At 44.6% G+C, this 21399-nt stretch overlaps 1 protein-coding gene across 1 annotated transcript in view; it reads left to right on the top strand.

Moving 5' to 3' along the window:
- GPR158 (G protein-coupled receptor 158) overlaps positions 1-21399 on the top strand; it is a 193656-nt gene that overhangs the window by 104642 nt on the left and 67615 nt on the right. Inside the window, 1 exon segment of the mRNA XM_015414287.1 lies at positions 7622-7839. Coding sequence (XP_015269773.1) covers positions 7622-7839 — 218 coding nt within the window.

Here is a 21399-nt window from a genome sequence, read left to right as displayed (position 1 = left end):
TCTGGGCACTATTTAGGCCTCATGTTATGCTTTTTTATTTTGCTTCTTTTTTTGTCTTCAGAATTTTTGAAAGGACCATGTTTGGTACTAGTATAGCATGAAGTTGCACGGACACCAAAGTTTCACCTGTGGTCCAAAATGTAGGTCTAGTGTGTCACCTCTGCTGGAACATATAATAGAACAAAAGGGTTCTTACTTTGGCATAGAATTAAATGCTGACACTGAAACAAATGCAAGGAGCCGCCGGAGATGGTGGCGGCTGCTGCATAACCTGAAGGTCTGTTTGTACAGCTATGGTGGCAAAGTCTGACAAGTGGAGTGATGGATCTGGACAGGAGTATTAGAGTATAAAATGTTCTGAGAGCAAGAAAACACAGAAGCAAAGAGAGAATGGGAAACACAGGAAGGGATGGACTGTCTATTCAAAATAAGAAGGGGGAAAGGTCTTAGGATTTGGTGGGTCATGTTTTATTTAGGCAACATGGACAGGTTTTGCTTAATGCCAATCCTGTGTTGTTTTTCAGTGGCCTAAAGTGCTGTTACCTGAAATGTGGATTTTAGGTTCCTTCCTTTATAATACCATTTAGTCAGACTGGAATTGTGGTCGAGCTTCATTTTCTGAAGCCTATGATGCTCTGTGAAATCTCTTCAGCGCATTAGTTTTTTTGGGGGAAAGACTGTTTAACTAACTGCTAGCTCTGCAAGCCCAGCAAGGAATCTGAAAGTCAAGCTGTGTTCTTGCTTGCTCACCATCAATAATCAAGATTTTTGCCGGCCAGATGCTCCCGCCACTTAAAACTTTGCAAACCTTCTGCTTTCTGTGGGATTGCACAGTTGTAGGTCGAGGCAGAATTGAGAAGTAAAGGGGGAGGGCTGATGAGATAGCAGGGCAGATGGAATTCTCTTAGCAGTTCTGTTCATGACACAAACGCTAGAAAAATAGCCAATTCATTCTGTTTGAAGCTCTGGTAGTGGCTCAGTGGATGTATTGAAACTAGCGAAAAGTTGTCTTGTCGTAGGCCAAGCTGCTTGAAAGGGTTTAGGTCTTTGAGAGGGTATTGATACAGTAGGGGGCCAGGAAAATTGTTTATTGTGTTTATTTCATTTGTACCCTGCCTTGCTTCCCACCGAGGGCCCCAAGCAGCTTACGTTGTTCTCTCTACATTTTATCCTTACCACAACCCTGTGAGGTAGTTTAGGCAGAGATGGTGTGGTTGGTCCAAGGTCACCCCAGCAAGCTTCCATGCCAGAGTGGGGATTTGCACTCTGGTCTGCTAGATCCTAGTCCAACACTCCAACCACTACACCACATGCAGCAGAATCGGTCATTTCATATATGGATGACAAGTCATGAATGGAATGGAAATTGTTATAGGCTTACCAAGGTTCGGCAGGGGATTTGTATTTCTTGCCAGGAGCCTTGCCGCGGGGACGGCTGCATGCGCTACACCCGCCGTCGCCAGGATATGATGCTCCGCGTCGCTCTGGCAACGGGGCTGTTTGGAGCGGTTTCTCTATGGTAGCGATGGAGAGTGTCACATCCTGGCGACGGCGGGTGCAGCGCGTGCAGCCGTCCCCGCGGCAAGGCTCCTGGCAAGAAATACGAATCCCCTGCCAGACCTTGGTAAGCCTAAATTGTTAGGACCAAGGGCCAATATCTGGGAAGCCACATTTAGGAATGAGGCCGGTGACCTGCTAATTGGAATAACCTCTTCACAAGGAGCATACAGATTGGGTCTGGGTCCCCACCCTGAGTCTAGCTCCCCCCCCCAGGGGGGCAGGAGATCTCTTGGAATCACAACTAGTCTCCAGACTTCCCTAGAGAAAATGGCTGCTTTGGAGGCTGGACTCTATGGTATTATACACAGCTGAGGTCCCTCTAGGATTGGCAGCTCCAGGTTGGGAAATACTTTGAGAGTTTGAGGATGGTGCCTGAGGAGGTTGGGGTTAGGGGAGGGGAAGGACTTCAGTAGGATATAATGCCGTACAGTCCACCTTCCAAAGTGGTCCTTTTCTCCAGGTGAACTGATCTCTGACACCTGGAGATCAGTTGTAATAGTGGGAGATCTACAGCCACCACCTGGAGGCTGGAAACCCTAGGTCCCTCCCCTCCCCAAACCCCACCCTCCCCAGACTCTACTCCCAAATCTCTAGGAATTTCCTATCTCAGAGTTGGTAGCCCTACCTGAGTCAGACAGAACACAATCACATGTGTGACTGTGCTAATTCTAGGGCTGCCATCTCTGGGTTAGAAAATTCCTGGAGGTTTAGAACGTAGAGCTTGGTGAAGGTGGGATTTGCACAGGAGAAGGACCCCAGCAGGTTTGGTACCATAGAGTCTACCCTCCAAAGCAGCCGTTATCTCAGCAGGGAACTGATTTTTGTAGTCCGGAGACCAGTTGTAATCCCAGACTCCACCTGGAGGTTGGCAGCCCTGGTAAATTCCTGGGTGTGCAGTGCTGATTAGGATCAGAATCGTGGTGCACACAGGGAAGGGACTTCAGACATCTTCCTGTACCATTTTTCCAGCCTGAAACTGTTCCAGGGGAACATGATTGAGCCTGTTGGGGAAACCCACAAGTATCCCAGGGAGCACATGGCTTTCCCCAAATACTGCCCCTCAGACTGTTTCAGGCTGGGAAAATGGCACAGGTAAGAGGGCTGAAGCTTCTTCTCTATGTATACCACAGTTCTAACCCTAATTGGGTGTTGCGGATGCATTCATATGTGTTAATCATGGGGCACTATACTCACCCTGCATATTCTGTAATATGTAGGGCTGCCAAATGCCCCCAGGGGGCGGAATTCCCCTGCTTTCGAGCCCCGATTTCCACTCCCGCGGAATCGGGGCCCGGGGAAACCCCACCCCCGTGTGCGCGTCACCCGGAAGTGACATCGCACGCTGGGGGCAGGGCCACGCCATTTGAGGGGAAAACTCTTTGTTTTCCCCTCAAATGGCATGGCCCCGCCCCCAGCGTGCGACATCACTTCCGGGTGACGCGCACGTCTAAGACGCCGGCCGGGAGCCCCCCGCTCCCGGCCAAAAAGCATTTGGCAACCCTAGTAATATGTGAACAGATGTACCCCAGTCTAGGAACACATATACAAATTGTGCTGGTATATAGGTGTGTCCTCAGCCACAAGGATTATCCTATGTTAAAAAAAAACACAGATCTAGATGGAGAATATGTAATTCATGCCAGATTTTATTCCAACATACTCTAAGGAAGTCAATTCCTTGTTATTTAAGCACATGTTTTATTTTGTACAGGGAGTGACATAATCCTATAGCACAATGCTGCACAAATGTTCATTAGGGAGGCCTGAATGCATTCAAAGCAAATGAACCAAGTAGGTTGGAGCCATTGTGGAATTAAACAACAATAAAAGCATCTGATTCAGCATCTGTTCTACGAGTGTCAAAGGACTAACGGGGTCTTGGTCAGCAAGTGTGAATAATAGGAATGGTTGGTTCTTCCCTGCGGCTTTGATGTTGATACGTTATCTATTCAGAGGTTAATTGTTCATATTTTCCTCTTTCTAGTACAGGAATCCTGAGCTAAAAATATTGTTCTTTGCCTGTCACGTTGAACATTAATTTCTTTGGTGTTTAATCCTATTTCATAGGATTATTTGATCTCAAATTATAGAATCCTACCTAAAAATAACAGAAAATCTTCAAACCATTCTCTGTACTTAGAGTTCTTTCCTGTTCTGTTCTAAGGGTGAACTTCCATTTTGTAAGTTAGGATACAATATACTGATTTCTCCAAGTGTCCCTGTCCAATAGCAGAATATTTTTTTACCTTAATTTCACGAGCTCAGACCCAATAATTGCCAGTGGTAGTGGTAAGGAGTGCAGACTCTAATCTGGGAGAACTGGGTTTGAGTCTCCACTCCTCCACATGCAGCTGCTGGTGTGACATTGGGTCAGTTACAAGTTATTTCAGAGCTGTTCTCTCATGAGCAGTGCTCAGAAGAGCTCTCTCAGCCCATCTACCTCACAGGGTGTCTGTTGTGGGAAGGAGAAAGGAAAAGAGATTGTAAAGCACTCTGAGACTCCTTGGGGTAATGAAAGGTAGAGTATAAATCCAATCTCCTCCTCCTCGTTAGACTGAAACCTTCACACATAGAAATTTCCTACATGCAGACTGTGGGGCTCAGAGGCCTCTGTGCCCCTGCCCTGAGCAGTTTCCATCTCCTTCAAGCCCTTTTCTGCCCTGCTTGGGCTTGCAGAGCCTCTAAACTGGAGAGGGAAGGGGGTCTGTAGCACCTGGTCCTTCCTCCTCCCCACTGGGTCTCTCTTGCACAGCCCGGAGAAGACCCAGCCACCTCCTCACTAGCCTGGTTCTAAGCCAAGCCTTATGGAGTTATTCCAGCAGGCTGCACATGCTCAGTCAGTTCCCCTGAAGACGTGCAAGAACTAACAATCTCATGAGACCTCAGGGGAATCCTGGCCTGCCCCTGCAGCCTCTTTCCCCCTCCCTTTGCCCTAGCTAAACTGCCAGGAGCTGTGGGCAGTGACTGAAGTGGGGCCTTAAAAGGCTGATAGGCATTACTCCTGTTGCAGCATTCTTCTTCCTTGCTGCTGTTGTCCTGGCAGCTGGTGGGTGTGGTTGAGCTGGGGCCTTAAGGAGCCCATACTGTGCTGCTGTAGCAGTAATTCCTCTTGCTGCTGCTGTCCTGGTGGGCTTCCCTTTCGTGGCACCATGGGTTCCCCAAGTTGGCATCCCTGAGTCTGCTTCGGCGCCCTGAGCCTGTTTCAGCGGGGAGGGTGAGATATAAATTAAATAAGTCTGGGAGTCTGGGAGTAGCATCCAGACCCAGATAATATCCTTCATATTAAATGGAGAGTTCAGGGGTGGATTGGCCTTTGTGGCCATTGGGGCTTTCCTGGTGGTTCACCTCTTCTCAGCCCTCACCACCTGGGCCTGGCCAGCTCAGGAGTTCAGTCACACAGGGAAGGTGTGGCACTGGCTGGCTCAGGTGAGTAATGTGGGGAAGGCATGGTGCCACCCATCTGACCTATGACAGAATGGGGTTGGTTGGGCAGGCAAGGAGAACACCAGTGTGCCCAGTTTCTCTGTCAAAAAGTGCAACAGTGCCTCTTTTCTTCCTTCTGGCTCTTTCTCCATCACTCCATTGAGGGTGAGGCCCTTTTCCAGGGCCAGTTTGGGCTCCAATCCATCCTTGGGGTACTCCTCCATAGCTCAGCAGTAGAGCACATGCATTAAAAAGCAACTGAAACTGACAGGGCTGAGAAGCACCCCTTAGAGATCTGAAGAGTCATTGCCATTCACAGTCAACAGCACTAGGCTGGATAGGCTAACTGGGCTGGATAGGCTAACAGTTTTATTTGGCATGAAGGTGCTCCAAATAAACTAGAAATATGTACATATCTTGAGATGTTAATCAGCACATTGTATTGTAGCCGATGACTCACTTCCACTAAATCTTTTTTTTTTTTAATGGAGAGGGACTGTTTCCAATGGGAAAAAGAATTAATTTTTTTGGAGAAAGTCTTATCAGAAGAGAGCCATTGGGTCCAACTTGGTGGAAGGCAGTCGTTGGCACCCTCTAGGGAAAGTGCCATGTGTTAGGTGACCCCAAGTACGCATTCCTGAATCATGGTAAAGAATTCACTTGTGCAAGCTCCAACTCCAAAGGTGTTTTAGGTAACTAATAGTAGTAAAAAAAAAAATTGGTATCCAAAAGTAGTTTTTAAAACACTGCTAAGAAATTACCCAAGAACCATATGCTGCAAACAAGGCACTAAAAAGCTATAATTGAGATCCCTACGCAAAATTATTACAATGGTTATTTTGGTATTTCATTACTCAGGGCTCTTTTTGTAGATAAAGCCCAGCAGGAACTCATTAACATAATAGGCCACACCCAACAGCAGAAGCTCATTAGCATATTAGGCCACACCCATGACAGCACAGCTCATTGGCATATTAGGCCACCCCCCCATGTTACCAGAAGTGTGCTCATCCAGCCACACCCACCTTTTGCTTCTTATTCTGCTTACCTTGTTTGTTGTCAAAACCCAGGGCTCTTTTGTAGCAGGAACTCCTTTGCATGTTAGGCCACACCCCCTAATGTAGCCAATCTTAATGAGTTCCTGCTGTTGGGTGTGGCCTACTATGCTAATGAGTTCCTGCTAGGCGTGGCCAACTTGGAAGCCAGCCTGAACTCCGTTCCTGTGCGTTCCTGCCCCAAAATAGCCCTGATTACACTACAGCCACTCTTAAAGCCTCACATTTATTCCATATACACTCTGTCTTTTTGCCCTAGCTACTGCTTTTGCAGAAAATTCAATAACAAGGGGAGGTGCAATATTGGTGGCTGTGTTATGAAACATGAAAGTGATAAAGAGGTAAAGTGATCCTTGCATTGAATAAACTGAGTCCATTAAGCTCTTCAAGCTTGGGAGCCTCACATATTAGGTGCTAGAATTTAAGCCCTGACCAAGATAGCCTATGCTAGCAAGATCTTGTCAGAGCTCAAAAGCTAAGCAGGGTCAGTCCTGGTTAGTATTTGAATGGGAGGCCTCCAAGGAAGTTAAGGTTGCCACACAGAAGTGGGCAATGGCAAGCAACCTCTGTTCATCTCTTGCCTTGAAAACCATATGAGGTTGCCATAAGTCAGCTTCAACTTGATTGCACTCTCCATCTATTAGGATTTAGAACTAATGTAGGGGCTCACTGTTAGGACAAATGTCTGAACTGGCCTAAATGTTGGCCTTCTCATTCTTTGCTCTCAGCAGAGAGAGTAGTAGTTCACACATTCATCACTGGATGATTACAACATCATGTTGACTTTTGTTTCTAAATGGGCCGTCAGAGATCTAATACTACAGACAGAACTTCCATACAATCTCACATTAGTGCAAATACACTGTTATTTGGTTGTGCCAGCTTTGATGGCTGCCATATTCATCTTCTAGTCTTCAAATGCTGAGTAAATGCAAATGTGGAGGAGCAAGATCAAAGTGACAGATTTTGCCCATAGATCTTACCCTCATACAAATTGTATTCATGTTTGCATGATCAGGGGCCATGAATGCCCATAGCGCGAGGACCAGGGCCTTCCACCATGATCTTGCTATCCTCCCCCAATGCCCTTACTCACACCTGGAATGTGTTGTTTGAACAACACAATGAAGTCTACTGATTGCCTGTAGGTCAGAGATGCGGCCTGTCAACTCAGTCTCACTTTCCCCCTCTACACACATTCACTCTTGATTACTTTTTTTGAAAAGGAATCTAGTAGTGCTGTGAAATCAAACACTCACTATATATGTGGGTGTGTGAACCAGCATTCTTTGTTTGGAGAGACCAAACAAAGACCAAACATTGTTTTCCCCCTCTGCATATCATCATGACAAAACCGTGGGACAATAAGCAAATCTTCTGAAGCAAAGTTTCAAAATTGGACATTAGTTAAATGTCTCGCTGTCCATCAGGAGTAAAGGGTAGTGGATTAATTACAGTTCTTTCTCAAAGTCACATGGAAAGGGAAACTGCAGGTCACCAGGAAGGGGAATAAAGTGGTCTTTTACTTATTTATTTTTTACGGCTAACAATCATTTTTTTTTTAACTTCCATGTTACTTTTAGGGAACGATGCAGCCAGCCATTTTTCTGGAGGCAAGATGACTGAGGAGGTCTACACTTGCTTGCCCTGCAGGGAAGGATGTTCGTACTGTACAGATGATACTCCCTGTTACGCACAAGAAGACAAGTACTTACGACTTGCTATCATCTCATTCCAAACTCTCTGTATGCTGTTGGACTTCATAAGCATGCTACTGGTCTACCATTTCCGCAAAGCAAAGGTAAACTTAGACAAATCTTCCTTTGCTAATTTTTTTGCCTGTTTGATTGCAGCTTGCCATGAATGCATCTGTTTATGGTAGAGGTACCCAAATTTCCCATTAAGGAAAAAAGATCAGAAGAATCAAAGGATCTGTTTAAGCATCTAAAGAGGAAGTGTGATGCAGTTGTTAGAGTGCCAGATTAGGATCTGGGAAACCCAGCTCTGCTGGGTGACTCTGGGTCAGTTGCTCTCTCTTAACTCTAACCTATCTCACAGGGTATTGCTGTGAGGATACATTCAAGGAGGGGGAAACAGATGCCTTGTGTCCCTGTTGGGGGAGACGAATGGTGTTGGCGGTGGTGTTGGCGAAAAGTGCTGTCAAGTCACAGCCCACTTATGGGGACCCTGTAGGATTTTCCAGGCAAAAGGCATTCAGAAGTGGGTTGCCATTGCCTGCCTCTGTGTAGCAATCCTGGACTTCCTTCTTGGTATCCCGTCCATTGTTCCCTCTAAGCTGAGTTAGTGTGAGCGAGCTCACAGTTTTTTAGCCTCCAGCTCACACATTTTTGTCTTAACTCAGGAAGGATGGCTTCAGAGCAAACTGATTTATGCAGTAGCCAAATTGCTTGCTCACAACTTTAATGCCAGTAGCTCACAAAGTAGAATTTTTGCTCACAAGACTCCACAGCTTAGAGGGAACATTGCTCCCGTCCAAATACTAAGCAGATCTGACCCTGCTTAGCTTCTGAGATCCAATGGGATTGGGCTAGCCTGGGTGGGAGAAGAGTGGGGTATCTAAATACATAAATGAATCTGGTTGCAATAGTGGTTGTTTTAGGACATGTTAAGATGGCCTTCATTTGAGGCTGTTTCATAATTCTGACTCTTCTCTGCCCATGTATGCACAGTGTCTTTGTCAGGGATGGCGAGTCCAGAGCACTGGCTGTCCTGGTTCAGCAGTTCCTGTCCTCCATGCAGGCTGCCTCCACGTTCCTCCCTCCAATGCATTCCAGGAATGATAATTCCTATTATTTGTGTCATTCACTTTTGCTAAAGGGTTAAAGATTTATACAATCTGAGGGAAAACCACAGTACTTTTGGGTATTCTGGGGTGTACTTTGCCCAGAATGCGTGTGTAAGTGCGGGGATACATAAAGATGGAGGAACTACAAAAATTTTCTCGTTCAGCTGTCTCTTGTAACCACTGGATTTCTACTGAGGCAGATAAATTGGGTTGTGGTGGAAGACAGAATGGCAGAATTTTTCTCTGGCTTATATTTAATATCCAAACCAGAGTACACCAGTGTATGTATGAGACCACTGTGTATTCTGTATTGCTGGTTTCATGTACTGAGCACAGATGTTTGTTGTGGAAAAATGGTACCTCCTTCCCTTGGATTATTCTTGCTATGGAATAAAAATGTTACCTCTGGATGCAGGAAATTGGATTTTGGCTGCATGCTGGATATTGAATGTAGATTTAAATACCTTATTAATAGCTTTGCTCAAGCTAACTATTTAGAGACCTTTTACATCAGTTTCTCCAAAATGGTAGCAGTTAAGCATCTGGTGAATATGAAGTTGATACCACTCAGTTTGTGCACAATATCGGTTCCTCAAGAATATAAAGTTTTTCTCTGACATTTCTGTAATTACTTCAATGTGGTACTCTAGTACACACTGTAATTTCCCTTCCAGTAGTTTCTACTATCACTTCTGATCATGGCTTCTAAGATCGTTAGCTATCTGATGTAAACTCATAGGAAGAAGCCTGTGTTTTTGAGAATGTGTGTAGACAAACAGGGACACAGAGACACAGAGAGAGTGTTAAAAGGCAACCAGTGGCTTTGCGCTATAGATAATATCACATTCTTACTAAAAAGTTATTTGTGGAGATCTCCAATCATGCAGTTTGGAAGACTGTTAGATAGGCCCTGTTGTAGGATCAGTTGATCCTATGGGAATGAAAGCTACGCTCCTGGTGAACTAATGGGCACCCATATTCTATCTGATCCGACTGCAAAGTTTCTTACCTTTTACTCTGGGTAGGAACTGAGGCTTCTCATTAAAAAAGCCAGTACAGATATTGGAATTACTTTTGTTCTTATGTGACCATTATGGAATCTCAGATGATGTTTTCTTTTCCTTTACTCAGTCAGAATTGTTTAAGTTCACGTTTGTATGACAAATTGATTTTTGAGGAAAGTTTCATGTTTTCATTCTTCATATTATGATTAAACTTCAGATATGAGTGATCTGGGTTTGACAGAAATTCAGTGCAACATGCCTCATAGGGTTGTTGCAGGAATAATGTAGGGTAGAGGAGAACCATATATGCTGCCTTAATCTCCTTGGAAGAAGTATGGGATAAAAATATGAAAGAAAGCATAGAGGGTTTTTTATTTTCATTTATGCAGCTCTTGAACTCTGAGCGAACTATATCTTGTATAGCTTTTTGAAGTCTGAAGGATAAACTGCCCAGATTATTTCTGATCTGATTTTCAACCTGGGCAGTTCTGGGAGCCCATAATTCTTGGAATTCTTGGAATTGGGTGGGTGGTAGTTGGTTGATTCTCATTTTGCTTTCTGGACAAGTTATCTATATATCTAATTCTTAACATGGCCCCATTTGTGGATACTTAAAAACTCCAACCTGCAGTCAGGTTAATGAATTAATGCTGTCTCTGCCCTCTCTATATACAGCTACCTGTCTTTCTTGGAACACCCAAATACCCACTCTGCCCTTTCTGCATTTGCCCATCTTCCTTGCAGTTGTCTTATGCAAGCCTGAAAATGGGGTGTTAGACTATGGATCTTAAAAAATAATGAAAGCTTATAATAGTGGTGCATAGAATGGAGCACTCTCAAAAACAGCCACTGAATCCATTGCCCAGCCATTTCTGAAATGGATTGGATGAAACTGGGTTTCATTAACTAACAGCCGATATATACACTTCTTCTCAGCTCCCTCTACCCCTTAGTGCTGGTTTTCCTAAGTAGTACATGGGCTGCCAAAATGCTGTTACACCCTGGCTCTCCAAGCCCAGGGTAGCATTCCATGTTCCCTTTAAGCTGTGGAGTCTTGTGAGCAAAAATTCTACTTTGTGAGCTACTGGCATTAAAGTTGTGAGCATACTTTGTGAGATTTGGCTGCTGCATAAATTAGTTTGCTCTGGAGCCATCCTTCCTGAACTAAGACAAAAATGTGTGTGCCAGAGGCTAAAAAAACTGCAAGCTAGCTCACACTAACTTAGCTTAGAGGGAACACTGGTGGAATTCCTGCTACTCCAGCTTTTCCTACCCCCTGCTTAATGGTCTGATGAGAGGCACAGTGCATCACCCTCCCCCCATGTTGAGCTGACAGCTGGTGGAGTCCACACCTGAGGAAGGGTAGTCCCCTTTCCCGTCTCATGAGATGCCTCAAGATGCTTGCCAATTTTTTTTACTTAAGCAAACAGCCCCTACTATTCCAGTGCACACCAAGGTCTAACCAATCCTCAAACCAGGTCTGTGTGGTAATTTTACCATCTTCAAGAGCAGCACTGTGAAGCAGGTGGGAAAAGATCCTTCCAAGAGCCAGTCTAGAAGAGCCTGAAAAACTCCTGCTTAGCCCTGAGGCAACTGGCTAGTCCCACAATAAAGGGTGTGTGGGAAGGAAGCTTCCAGCATTGAATGTTGCCTGCTAAGGGGTGGAGCACTGGCTTAAGACCCACTCTGTACATGTCTTCTGATTCGATGAGCCTAAGAGACTTCCAAAAGTCATCCCCAGAATTTTGGTGTGCTCCTTTTATGGCAGAGAAGATCAGGCAACCACCAGCTCCCTTTCCAAGATGGAAAGGGGACTGGTTATGCACATACTCAAATGAAAATACATAAAAATACGAAGTAATTGGAATTACTGCACACCAGTTAAAATGAATAAAACAAAACAGATAGATCCTTAATAGCCATGGAAGGCCTGCACTAAGGGGTTAACAACTCTAGCCTGGGAACTCTAGCTTGCGACCAGAGTATTTGAAGGACCATCTTCTCCCATACATTCCTGCCTGGGAGTTTAAGATCACAGAGAGAGGCCCTTTCTGGCTTTGATTCTGCATTTGATTAAAGCAGCCCTATATTGTGATTTTTGAAGTTTGGTATTATGTAATCTATGTATTTTATTAATATTGTAAGTCACCTTGGGGAAAAGGTGGTTAATAGTTATTTTAAATGAATAAAATAAACTTGGAACACTAGGAGCCTTTCTGCATAGAATGAGTAATCAGAGGAATTACGTGTATGTAAAATACATGAAAATAAGTTTATTCGGTGTATTAGTGTTCAAATTAATAGCTTCATTCACATCCTCCTATAAATAGAAAGACCTTTTAAAACTTTTCCTGAACAATGGTGGCACAATTAGTGGATTCTAACCGGAGTCTGTATTGGATGTATTCCTGTTAGCTTCCTGAATGAAACCCTTCGCAGGAATTCTTCACATTAGCTCCAGCAGTCTTGTTGCCTCTGGTATTGTGTGCGTTAAAATCCTTTGCATTTGTTGAGATCATGTTACATGTGTTTGCTACAACTGCAATTTATGTTCCCCATCTAATTGTATATTAGCTCCATAATCCCATTACAGAAAAGGCGTCTTGTTTAATAGCCTGATGGTAACTTAGCTGAAGAGCTCTCTACAGTTTTACTTCATTATGGTAATATTATGGACATTTAATGACTGTCTTAAATAACGGATATCATTAGGGAAACATGAATTAAAGTTTTCCTCTACATATTCAGTGGGAAACAAAGGCATTTTTTTAATTTAGTGAACATTGCTTTGCTTTAGTCTTTGATCAATGAACATGTATACTTTCCTTATAGACAGTGAGACTCAGTAGTGTTCCCAACTTTGGCTGGAGATTTGGGGGCAGTGCTTGGGGAGGGAGCTCAACGGAGACGTGATGCCATAGTAGAGTCTGCCCTCCAAAACTGCCATTTCCTTTAGTGGAACAGACCTCTGTAGGGTTGCCATCCCCCCGGTGGGGCCAGGGGATCACCCGATTTTGGGGCCCCCAATCTGCTGCTGGCCAGCTGGCTGGCGGGAGAAGCTCCACCCCTGAACAGCAGCGTCCCATGGGGATGTTGCTGATGCAATGACATCACCAGTAGTGATAGCATCACACTGGGGCTGTTGTGTGGCAACACTCTAGCATTCAGGACACCTCTAGAGTTTTTGCCCCAAACACTATAGTGTTGCCACACGATGGCCCTAGTGTGATGACATCACTACTAGTGATGTCATCGCACCACCTGTGCATCACACGCATGGCAGAAGAGTCCTGGTGAGGAGCCAGGAGCCCCCCACTGCAGCAAAGGTGAGGCCTGGCAACGCTGGACCTCTGTCATCTGGAGATCAGTTGTAATTCCATAGGAACTCCAGGCGTCACCTGGAGGTTGGCAATCTTAAAACTGAACGCAGAGAAACATTTTAATAATTATGTAAATAATTTTAGGAAATCAATAAAATATCTGTCCTACAGTTGTGCATTGTAACCATTACATTAAGAGAAGCAGTAAATATGTAGGACAGAAACCCATGAGCTCCATACAGATCTTGTTTTTTCACACCTGCTCTCTCCTATAGATGCACTAACATCAGGGGTCATTTCCTGCAGGAGCGCACAGGAGCGGAGCTCTGGCAGTAAAGAGCCCAGGGGGCGGGCACATGCAACAAGCCCCACCCTCTGCTCCCAGCAGCCCTCAGTCAGAGCAAGAAGCAGCAAGGTAAGCTGCAGAGGCCCCCTCCGGCCCCACGGTCCAAAACAGTCCAGTGGCACCTTTAAGACCAAGCTTTATTCAGGTACAAGCTCTCCCTCCTCTGCGAGGACAGATCTGCATGCCCCCCCCCCCAATAGCTAGCAATCCAAAACAGTCCAGGGGAGACTGAGCGGTGGGTGTTGCCATCTGACACACTTCTGGTGATGTCAGGGGGTGTGACATATGCAAATAAGGTATGCTAATGAGTTATGCTAATGAGCTCCTGCACCTCTTTTTCTACGAAATGACCCCTGACTAGCATTATGGGGAGTGGAATTCCTTCCCTCCCCTTCAAAATTCACTCTTTTCAAAAAGATATAGCCACTGATCCCTCTTATTTTCTTTTTCCTGTTTTAAAAAAATCATTTCTCTTGATAGTTTTCTGTTATATGTCGATGCACTCTTCAGCAGAGGGTTTTTTTTCTGAGTTACACTCTACAGGGTGGTGCTCTAGCAGGAGGAAGGTTTGGGAAGACATTGCCTACCTCTGTACATCCGCAGAATTAAATTCTGGGGTTTTGTAGCAGCTCCCTTCCTGCCCCCCCTTCAGATTTCTCTTTTAATCATAATTGAATTGATTCAAAACCAACTCCCAGTTCCTTAAAAGAGGAAAGAACTGAATTGTTGGACTTCAGGAAGAAATTGGGTAAAGAGGAATAGTTCCTCTTAATAACGCTAGGATGCAGGCAGTTTATCATTTCATCTTCATCTTTCATCTTTATTTATCTTACATCTGGGTACAAGTTGCCCGTGCTCTCTAGTATGATGGGAGGCACACACAGACCTGTCCCCTGATGACCTGCTTTGGCAGGAGAAGACCTTCCTTCCCCCCTCGGCTCTCTCCACCTCTGCTCAGATGGGGGACGGGAGAAGATTATGGGGAAAAGGGAGGGGTGTCATGGTGCTGACAGAGCCGCCAATGTCACTTCCAGTGTAGCCTGGAAGTGATGCCATTGCCAGAGTGTTGAGCAAATGCTAGAGCACCACTCCCTGTACAAGGACGTCACTTACAGATCGCAGCAGAAATGATGTCACTGCATCAATGCCAACAGCCTGACATCAACAGCTACCCCCCACAGAGGTGTCCTTCCAATCTGCCAGCTTTGGGCTGCCACCCTGCTGCTATTTATAGTCTGGGAGAAGAGGAAAAGCTTGGCTTCATTACTCTTTTGGGCTGCCAAGTGGGGGCGGGGGGCGGGTAAACCCCAGCTTTGGAGGCCCGATTTCCACCGCCGCGGAATTGGGCCCCGGGGGGAACCCCACCCCCGGCGTGCACGTCACTAGGAAGTGACGTTATGATACCGGGCACGCTGGGGGCAGGGCCACGCTCCGGAATCCACCCGGGAGTCCCCCGCTCCAGAGGTGAGTACTACTTGGCAACCCTATTACTCTTGTGGAGGAAATTCTGCGCATGAGCTTTGCATCTGTAACGGACCCATAATCTGTTTGCCTGAAAGCTTGTTTTCTTCATATTGTCACAGTTAGACTAAATACAACTAGGAGTGTTCAGGAATTAGAGGCTGTTCTCAATTTAAGTGTAAAGAGCCTAGGATGTTTTCAAAATTGCAATCAGACTGCATTAGCAAAAGAAAAAAGTAAGTTTCTAAACACTTCACGGCCTCCCTCTTTGTATTTCTTTTTTCTGTATTTCTGTCTTTTTGTATTTCAACCTCTGATAACAGTGAATAAGATCATCGAGATTCTAGACACACATATGTTGCGTAGCAAGCACAAAGCTGTAAATGCGGCATTAAATGACATGCATCAGCACAGTCATCTTGATGCCATGTAATTGAGTAATGACCCAAAAGGAAGTAATGTCACTGAACTTGCAGGATATCACATAACTGGGAACAAATGGAATTTCTTGATAGGGCTAGTCAAAAGGAAGCGTTTTCTTTCGTTGTTGTAAGTCAAAATAAAATTTCAAAACACAGGATATTTTGATTCAGCCCACATAAGAGAGTAAAAGAAAGCCAACCGGTCCATAGAAGACAAGGTTACTAGGACTTGGATTTCTGATACACTAGTTTGTTGTGCAGAGGAACTTTATTAGAAGGAGGACCATTTAAAGGGAAGACTCATAAATCAGTGGCAGAGCACATGCTAAATGGGCCATGTGGCCTGATTCAGTAAAAGGCAGTGCCATGATCCCTCACCAGTGTCTGATGTGATAAGGTCCAGGAAGGTCTATACTAATCCTGAGAACATACCTTAGCTTATAGAAGGCCAGCCAATACCACTTCTGCATCCCATAGCAGTACATCCTCCACTGTCCACTTTTTCCCCTGGTCAAAATCCATAAGCTATAGTCTCCTGTTATTCAACACACCTGCTTTTCTATTATATCTCTTTTTGCCATCTGACCTCATGTTCATTAGCATGAAATAAGAGATTTCCTTGTGGATATGAATATTTTTGTCAAGGAACTGCACAGGTTGACCTTGTAAGTCCCCAAGGTATGAGCACACAAGTAACCAGACGGATGTTATTTTAAAATTTATATATATTTATATAATTTATTCAAAGAACAGGCAAGTAAATAAGGCACACAGAACACAAAACAGCAAAGCTAATTCATACTACCTAACACTTCCAGAGGTTGGTCAGGCGGTGCAAAATTTACATCAAAGATCAGGCCTCAAATTAGCATAAACTACAATTTCAGCAATTTGCGAAGCATTGATTCAGGCCTTTCACCCATGAAATCTCAGAGAGGAACCCCTGCCCTCTGGGGAGTATTACAGTTATAGTTTTTGACCCCTCAAGTCTGGTGATGGGTAACATCCAGTCCCACCTTCAGGAGAATTCTCCAAGATTTCACATCATTGCTCCTGATCTCCCCCTCCCATGTTCTCATGAGAAGCTCTTTTCTCTGACCCTGAGTTGATATGGTGCCAGGCAGGCCAAAGCCCTTAATTAACGGTGCCTGCAAGAGGAGGCCAGGCCCCTTACTTGCAGATTAACCCCTTGAGAGAAGCCAAGATTGATGCTTTGCCTCACAGTTTTATATATTTATATCAGTGCATTTCTACACTGCCTTTACTTGAAGGCCCCCCAGGTAGTTCATAACCACAAGTAATGTCATTATACCGTTATATTTTTTAAAAGCACAGGGGCAAACTGACTTCAGGAACCACCCCACATAGAGCATATTACCATATAATGTGGGTGTTACCAGGCCATGCAGCTAGATCAGCTTTCTCCAGGAGTAGCAGCAACTGACAAACTATGCTTAGCCGGAAAAAAGATGTTCCAAACAACTACTGACATATGTTTGTCCAAGGACAATGTGGAGTCTGGAAGTACCTCCAACCTGTGAATCTGATCCTTCAGAGGGAATGTAATTCCATCCAGAGCAAGTAAAACACCTATTCCCAGACCAGCTTTATTCCCCACCCACAGCACTTCCAGGCTGGTGTTTCCTAGGCAATCCAGAATGGTACCATCATCGATAGTACTGAAGGCCACAAACACATCTGGGAGGACAAACAGGGACACATTTCCTTTCCCCTAGCACAGATCATCTAACAAGGTGGCTAAGTTGACAGTTTCCACTGATTCCCTTGTCCTGCTGCAGACCCCCCTCATGTCTCTCCTCAGGATCCCTGCCATCCCTCAGGGGCAGCATTTCATGGAGATCAGTGGGATTCAGTGCGGAGGGGGAGGCAGGAAAGTTCCATTCTGAACATAAGAACATAAGAGAAGCCAATGTTGGATCAGGCCAATGACCCATCCAGTCCAACACTCCGTGTCACACAGTGGCCAAAAATCCCAGGTGGCATCAGGAGGTCCACCAGTGGGGCCAGGACACTAGGAGCCCTCCCACTGTTGCCCCCCCAAGCACCAAGTCATTGGAAAATCTAGTCTGGATCTAACACAGTATTTATACCTTGGAAAAATGACCACACGTATGAGAGAACTCCATTCGACACTATCAGAAGTGAGCAAAATGTGGAGCAAGTAGTGTGGTGGTTAAAAGTCTGAGCTGTGAACATCTGCTTTGAATCACACTACTGCCATGTACTTAGTAGGAGGTCTTTGGCAGATTGCCATGTCTCATCCTTAGCTTTCCCATCTTTTATAGGGGATAATCATACTGACATTATACACTTTAAAAAAACCTCAGATAATATTACAAATCACATTGGAAAATGGTTCTCTATAAATGCTACTTATTACTATTATGAAACTTGGGGAGCAGTCACCATTAAAGGGCTATGGTGCATTCAACACATCAAAAAGAACAATGATATTTTGCCTAGAGAGAGAGAGAGAGAGAGAGAGAGAAGTAATTACCAGGTAAGCATGGCAGAAGCATGCTGAGAGTTGTGTTGGATAATATTTTAATGGATTATCTCCTCATGTTTAAAAAACCTCCTTAACTAATGGGCACACATTCCCAAATAAAAAGCTTGGTGGGACTAAAATGTTGTTTTCATTTGTAGTCTGCTGCACCTCTCATTCTGCACGATGGACCTGCCATTTCTAGATGCTCTTGTGTGTTCCAGCACTGCATGGAAAAAAGGCAACGTTTCCATACTGCCACTATTGTGGTGCCTTCTAGAAAACATGTTTGCTAAACCCTATTCTGCCAGTCTCATGTAGTTTTACATTCAGTCAAGTGCCTGAACTCTTTAGCATAATCTGTCTGTTCTGCATCACTCACCATTTCATTTATGTATCCATTTGTCGGACATCATCAAGCTCAGGGAGGTTACAATATAAAAATGTGCATGTAACATCCGAATATATAAGCACTATCTTCCAACATTCTTACTCAGCCCAACAACATTCTGTCAAACTCTAGAGCAGCAGACTCCAACAGGTAGTTTGTGAGCTACTAGTAGCTTTCCAGCTGCTGCAGAGTAGTTTGTGGATTCCCTAGAAGACCCAGGAAAAAAAATCTGCTCTGGGCTTTACAAAAAAACTTTTATTTTGTAGGATTTTTTCCTCTGTGCTGCTTAGATGATAGCTTCATTTCTAGTGCTGTTCCCAGTTTGTATTCTGTTTCTAGGACAGACCAAAACTTGGTAGCAGGTTGATAGAAGGAAGCAGCTTGGGAACATTTTTTCATAATTCAGAAGTAGCTCTCATTAAAACAAAGGTTGGTGACCTTTGCACGACCAATAAATAGTATGGTTTGTGTGCAGAAGTCCTTAGGTTTACTTTCCTCTTAAAATGATCTTATGTAACGTACTGAGAAAGACCTCTTTCTGCCTGTCAACCTAGAGAGTTGCTCTAGTCACACTATATACCATACTGAGTTAGATGGACCAATGACATGACATGGTTGAAGGGAGCTTCATTATTTCATATACAATTCAACCCAAGTTGGGGCTATATAGAAATGGGCAGGCATTAGGGATGCCAGTCTCCAGGTGGGACTTGGGGGTCCCCCAGAATTACAGCTCATCTTCAGACTACAGAGATCACTTCCTCTGTAGAAAATGAATGCTTTAGAGGGTGGACTCTGTGACATTGTACCCCACTGGGGTCCCTATCCTCCTCAGGCTCCACTCCCAAATCTTCAGGAGTTTCCCAACCTGGAGTTGGCAACACTACCAAGGTTCATCTTTAGTGGCTGAAGTGAGGCTATGCCCATCAGTTAATATGTACGGAACTTTACACTAGGCTACCAGTAGGATAGGTAGCCTGATCTTCTCCAACAGTTATCCCTCCCCGTTGCATAGTGGTTAAAGTGTCAGACCAGGACATGGGACAACTGGGTTCCAATTCTGACTGTGCCTTGGAAATTGCCAGGTGACCTTAGTCCCATCACAATCTCTCTGTTTAACTCATCTCACAGGGGTGTTGTTGTAGAGATAAAGTGGAGGAGGGGAGTGTGATGTGATAAGCCAATTTGGGTGTCCATTAAGGAGAAAAGTGGGATAATTTAAAAAAAACCCAAAGATGTCCACCTCCACTCACACATACTTCCTATTATCATGATGGGGAGCCATGTTAGTTTGTCTGTAGCAGTAGAAAAGAGCAAGAGTCCAGTAGCACCTTAAAATTTGCGGCAGGGTATGAGCTTTCGTGAGTCACTGCTCACTTCTTCAGATACTGCTAGAATGGGAGTCCATCCATCCTATATATTGGAAAGTGGAGTGATTTCAGATGCCAAATGACAACAGCAGGTGAATGACAATAGCAGGTGTGATTGGATTAGGTGTGATATACAGAGGGGTAGCAGGCATAGAGAAGTCAGCATTGGTAATGAGACAGGAAACCTAGGTCTTCATTCAGTCCAGGTGGATGTATTGTCTTGAGCTTCATTATCAGTTGCAATTTCATTGCAGGTTCATTGCTAAGGGAAACATGAGGATGCTTTTTCCTTATGAACAACCTTTTTGAACCTGTTGTGAGTACAGCAGAGTATCATTTTAATCAATGGCACTGTTCACATGGCGAATTTGCTGCGATAGAGCCACGATTGGATGGCGGATTTTCCGGGCGCGATCACACCACAACATCTGGCAAGTGGACTCCCTTGGTGTGATCGCGCCGGCGCAGCTTTTCTCTCTGGCCGTCTTTGTTGCTGCGCACATGCTGAGGGCCGGAACCGTGGGTTGCCGCCGCCGCGTCTGATCACATTGTCACACGGCTAATTGCGCCGCCGCAAATAGCCGTGCCCCCCCCGCGTTTTCCGGCACGTGTGACCGGGGCCAATATTACTTTTCCCCTTGAGTGTAGGATACATTTCAGTCTTCAGTTTTAGAGCTGATAGCTTAAAAGAACCATGTATGTAGCATCAAACACAGTTTTGGCTGGAAGAACCAGAGCAATTTATCTTCATTGTAACAAACCTTGACAAATTTTAATTTCTTGTGCAAGAGAAAAGATCAAGGGGGCGGTGAATTTAAGAAGAAATTGGTTGGGGGATTTCTCTGTCTTCTGATATCTTGTACTGTTTTCCTCCTGAATGTGATTCATTTGTGATTGATGACTTCTGGCCCATTCCTTCCTTTCCTATCTTTTCAAGTAACAAAGAAATTGCAAGGAATAATAGGTGCTAAGAATCAGTAACAGCAATCTGGTTGATTAGTTAGGAAGAGACCTGGTGTTTTGTAAAAGCAATTGGAGTGGAAGACATGCTGGGAATATAAGGGTTGTTTTTAATGTAGCCTAGAAATTAATTAGTTATTATTTACAGTATTTCTATTTGTTCTGATCAAAGGGACTTAGAATAAAGGCAGTAAAACACAGTCACAAAATACATACACAGTTGTGACAGTGGTTTGAAAATAAATCAGTAAAAAAATAAGGATATGTGTTTAAAAAAGAAGAAATAGCAGTATATGCCTAAACGAGTCCAAGGAAATTTGAAAGCCCAGGGGAAGGAAGATAATGCTAAAAATATAAGGAAGACTGAAAACAAGACAATCAGACCCCACCAAACCAGGCAGAAGCAGCACAAAACAATAAGAGCTTCATCTGGTGCCTAAGACCACATGAAGAAGGTGCTATGGAAACCTTCAAAAGGAGAGAGTTTCATAAGCATCGTGCCACCAGTGACAAGTCCCAGTTACCAGATGCCTCACCTCAGATATTTAGAGAAGAAGATCTCAACAGATAGGCAGGTACATATGACAGGACACCAGGGGTGGGTTGGCCATTCATGCCACCAAGGGAAGTTCTAGTCGGCTAAGTGACCCCTCACAAAGTGAGCTGGAAGCATTGCCACTGTTGGCAGGCAGCCCTCACCATGGGAGTAGAAGCTGCCACTGCCACAAGCTGGCTGCCCCCTTTCCCACACAATGTGGGTGAGCACAAGGTAGGC

This window comes from Gekko japonicus, unplaced genomic scaffold (genome assembly GCF_001447785.1).
Source record: "Gekko japonicus isolate JY-2015 unplaced genomic scaffold, Gekko_japonicus_V1.1 scaffold80, whole genome shotgun sequence".
Classification (NCBI taxonomy): domain Eukaryota; kingdom Metazoa; phylum Chordata; class Lepidosauria; order Squamata; family Gekkonidae; genus Gekko; species Gekko japonicus.
The sequence above is the reverse complement of the archived record's forward strand: the minus strand, read 5'-3'. Positions and strand labels throughout refer to the sequence as shown.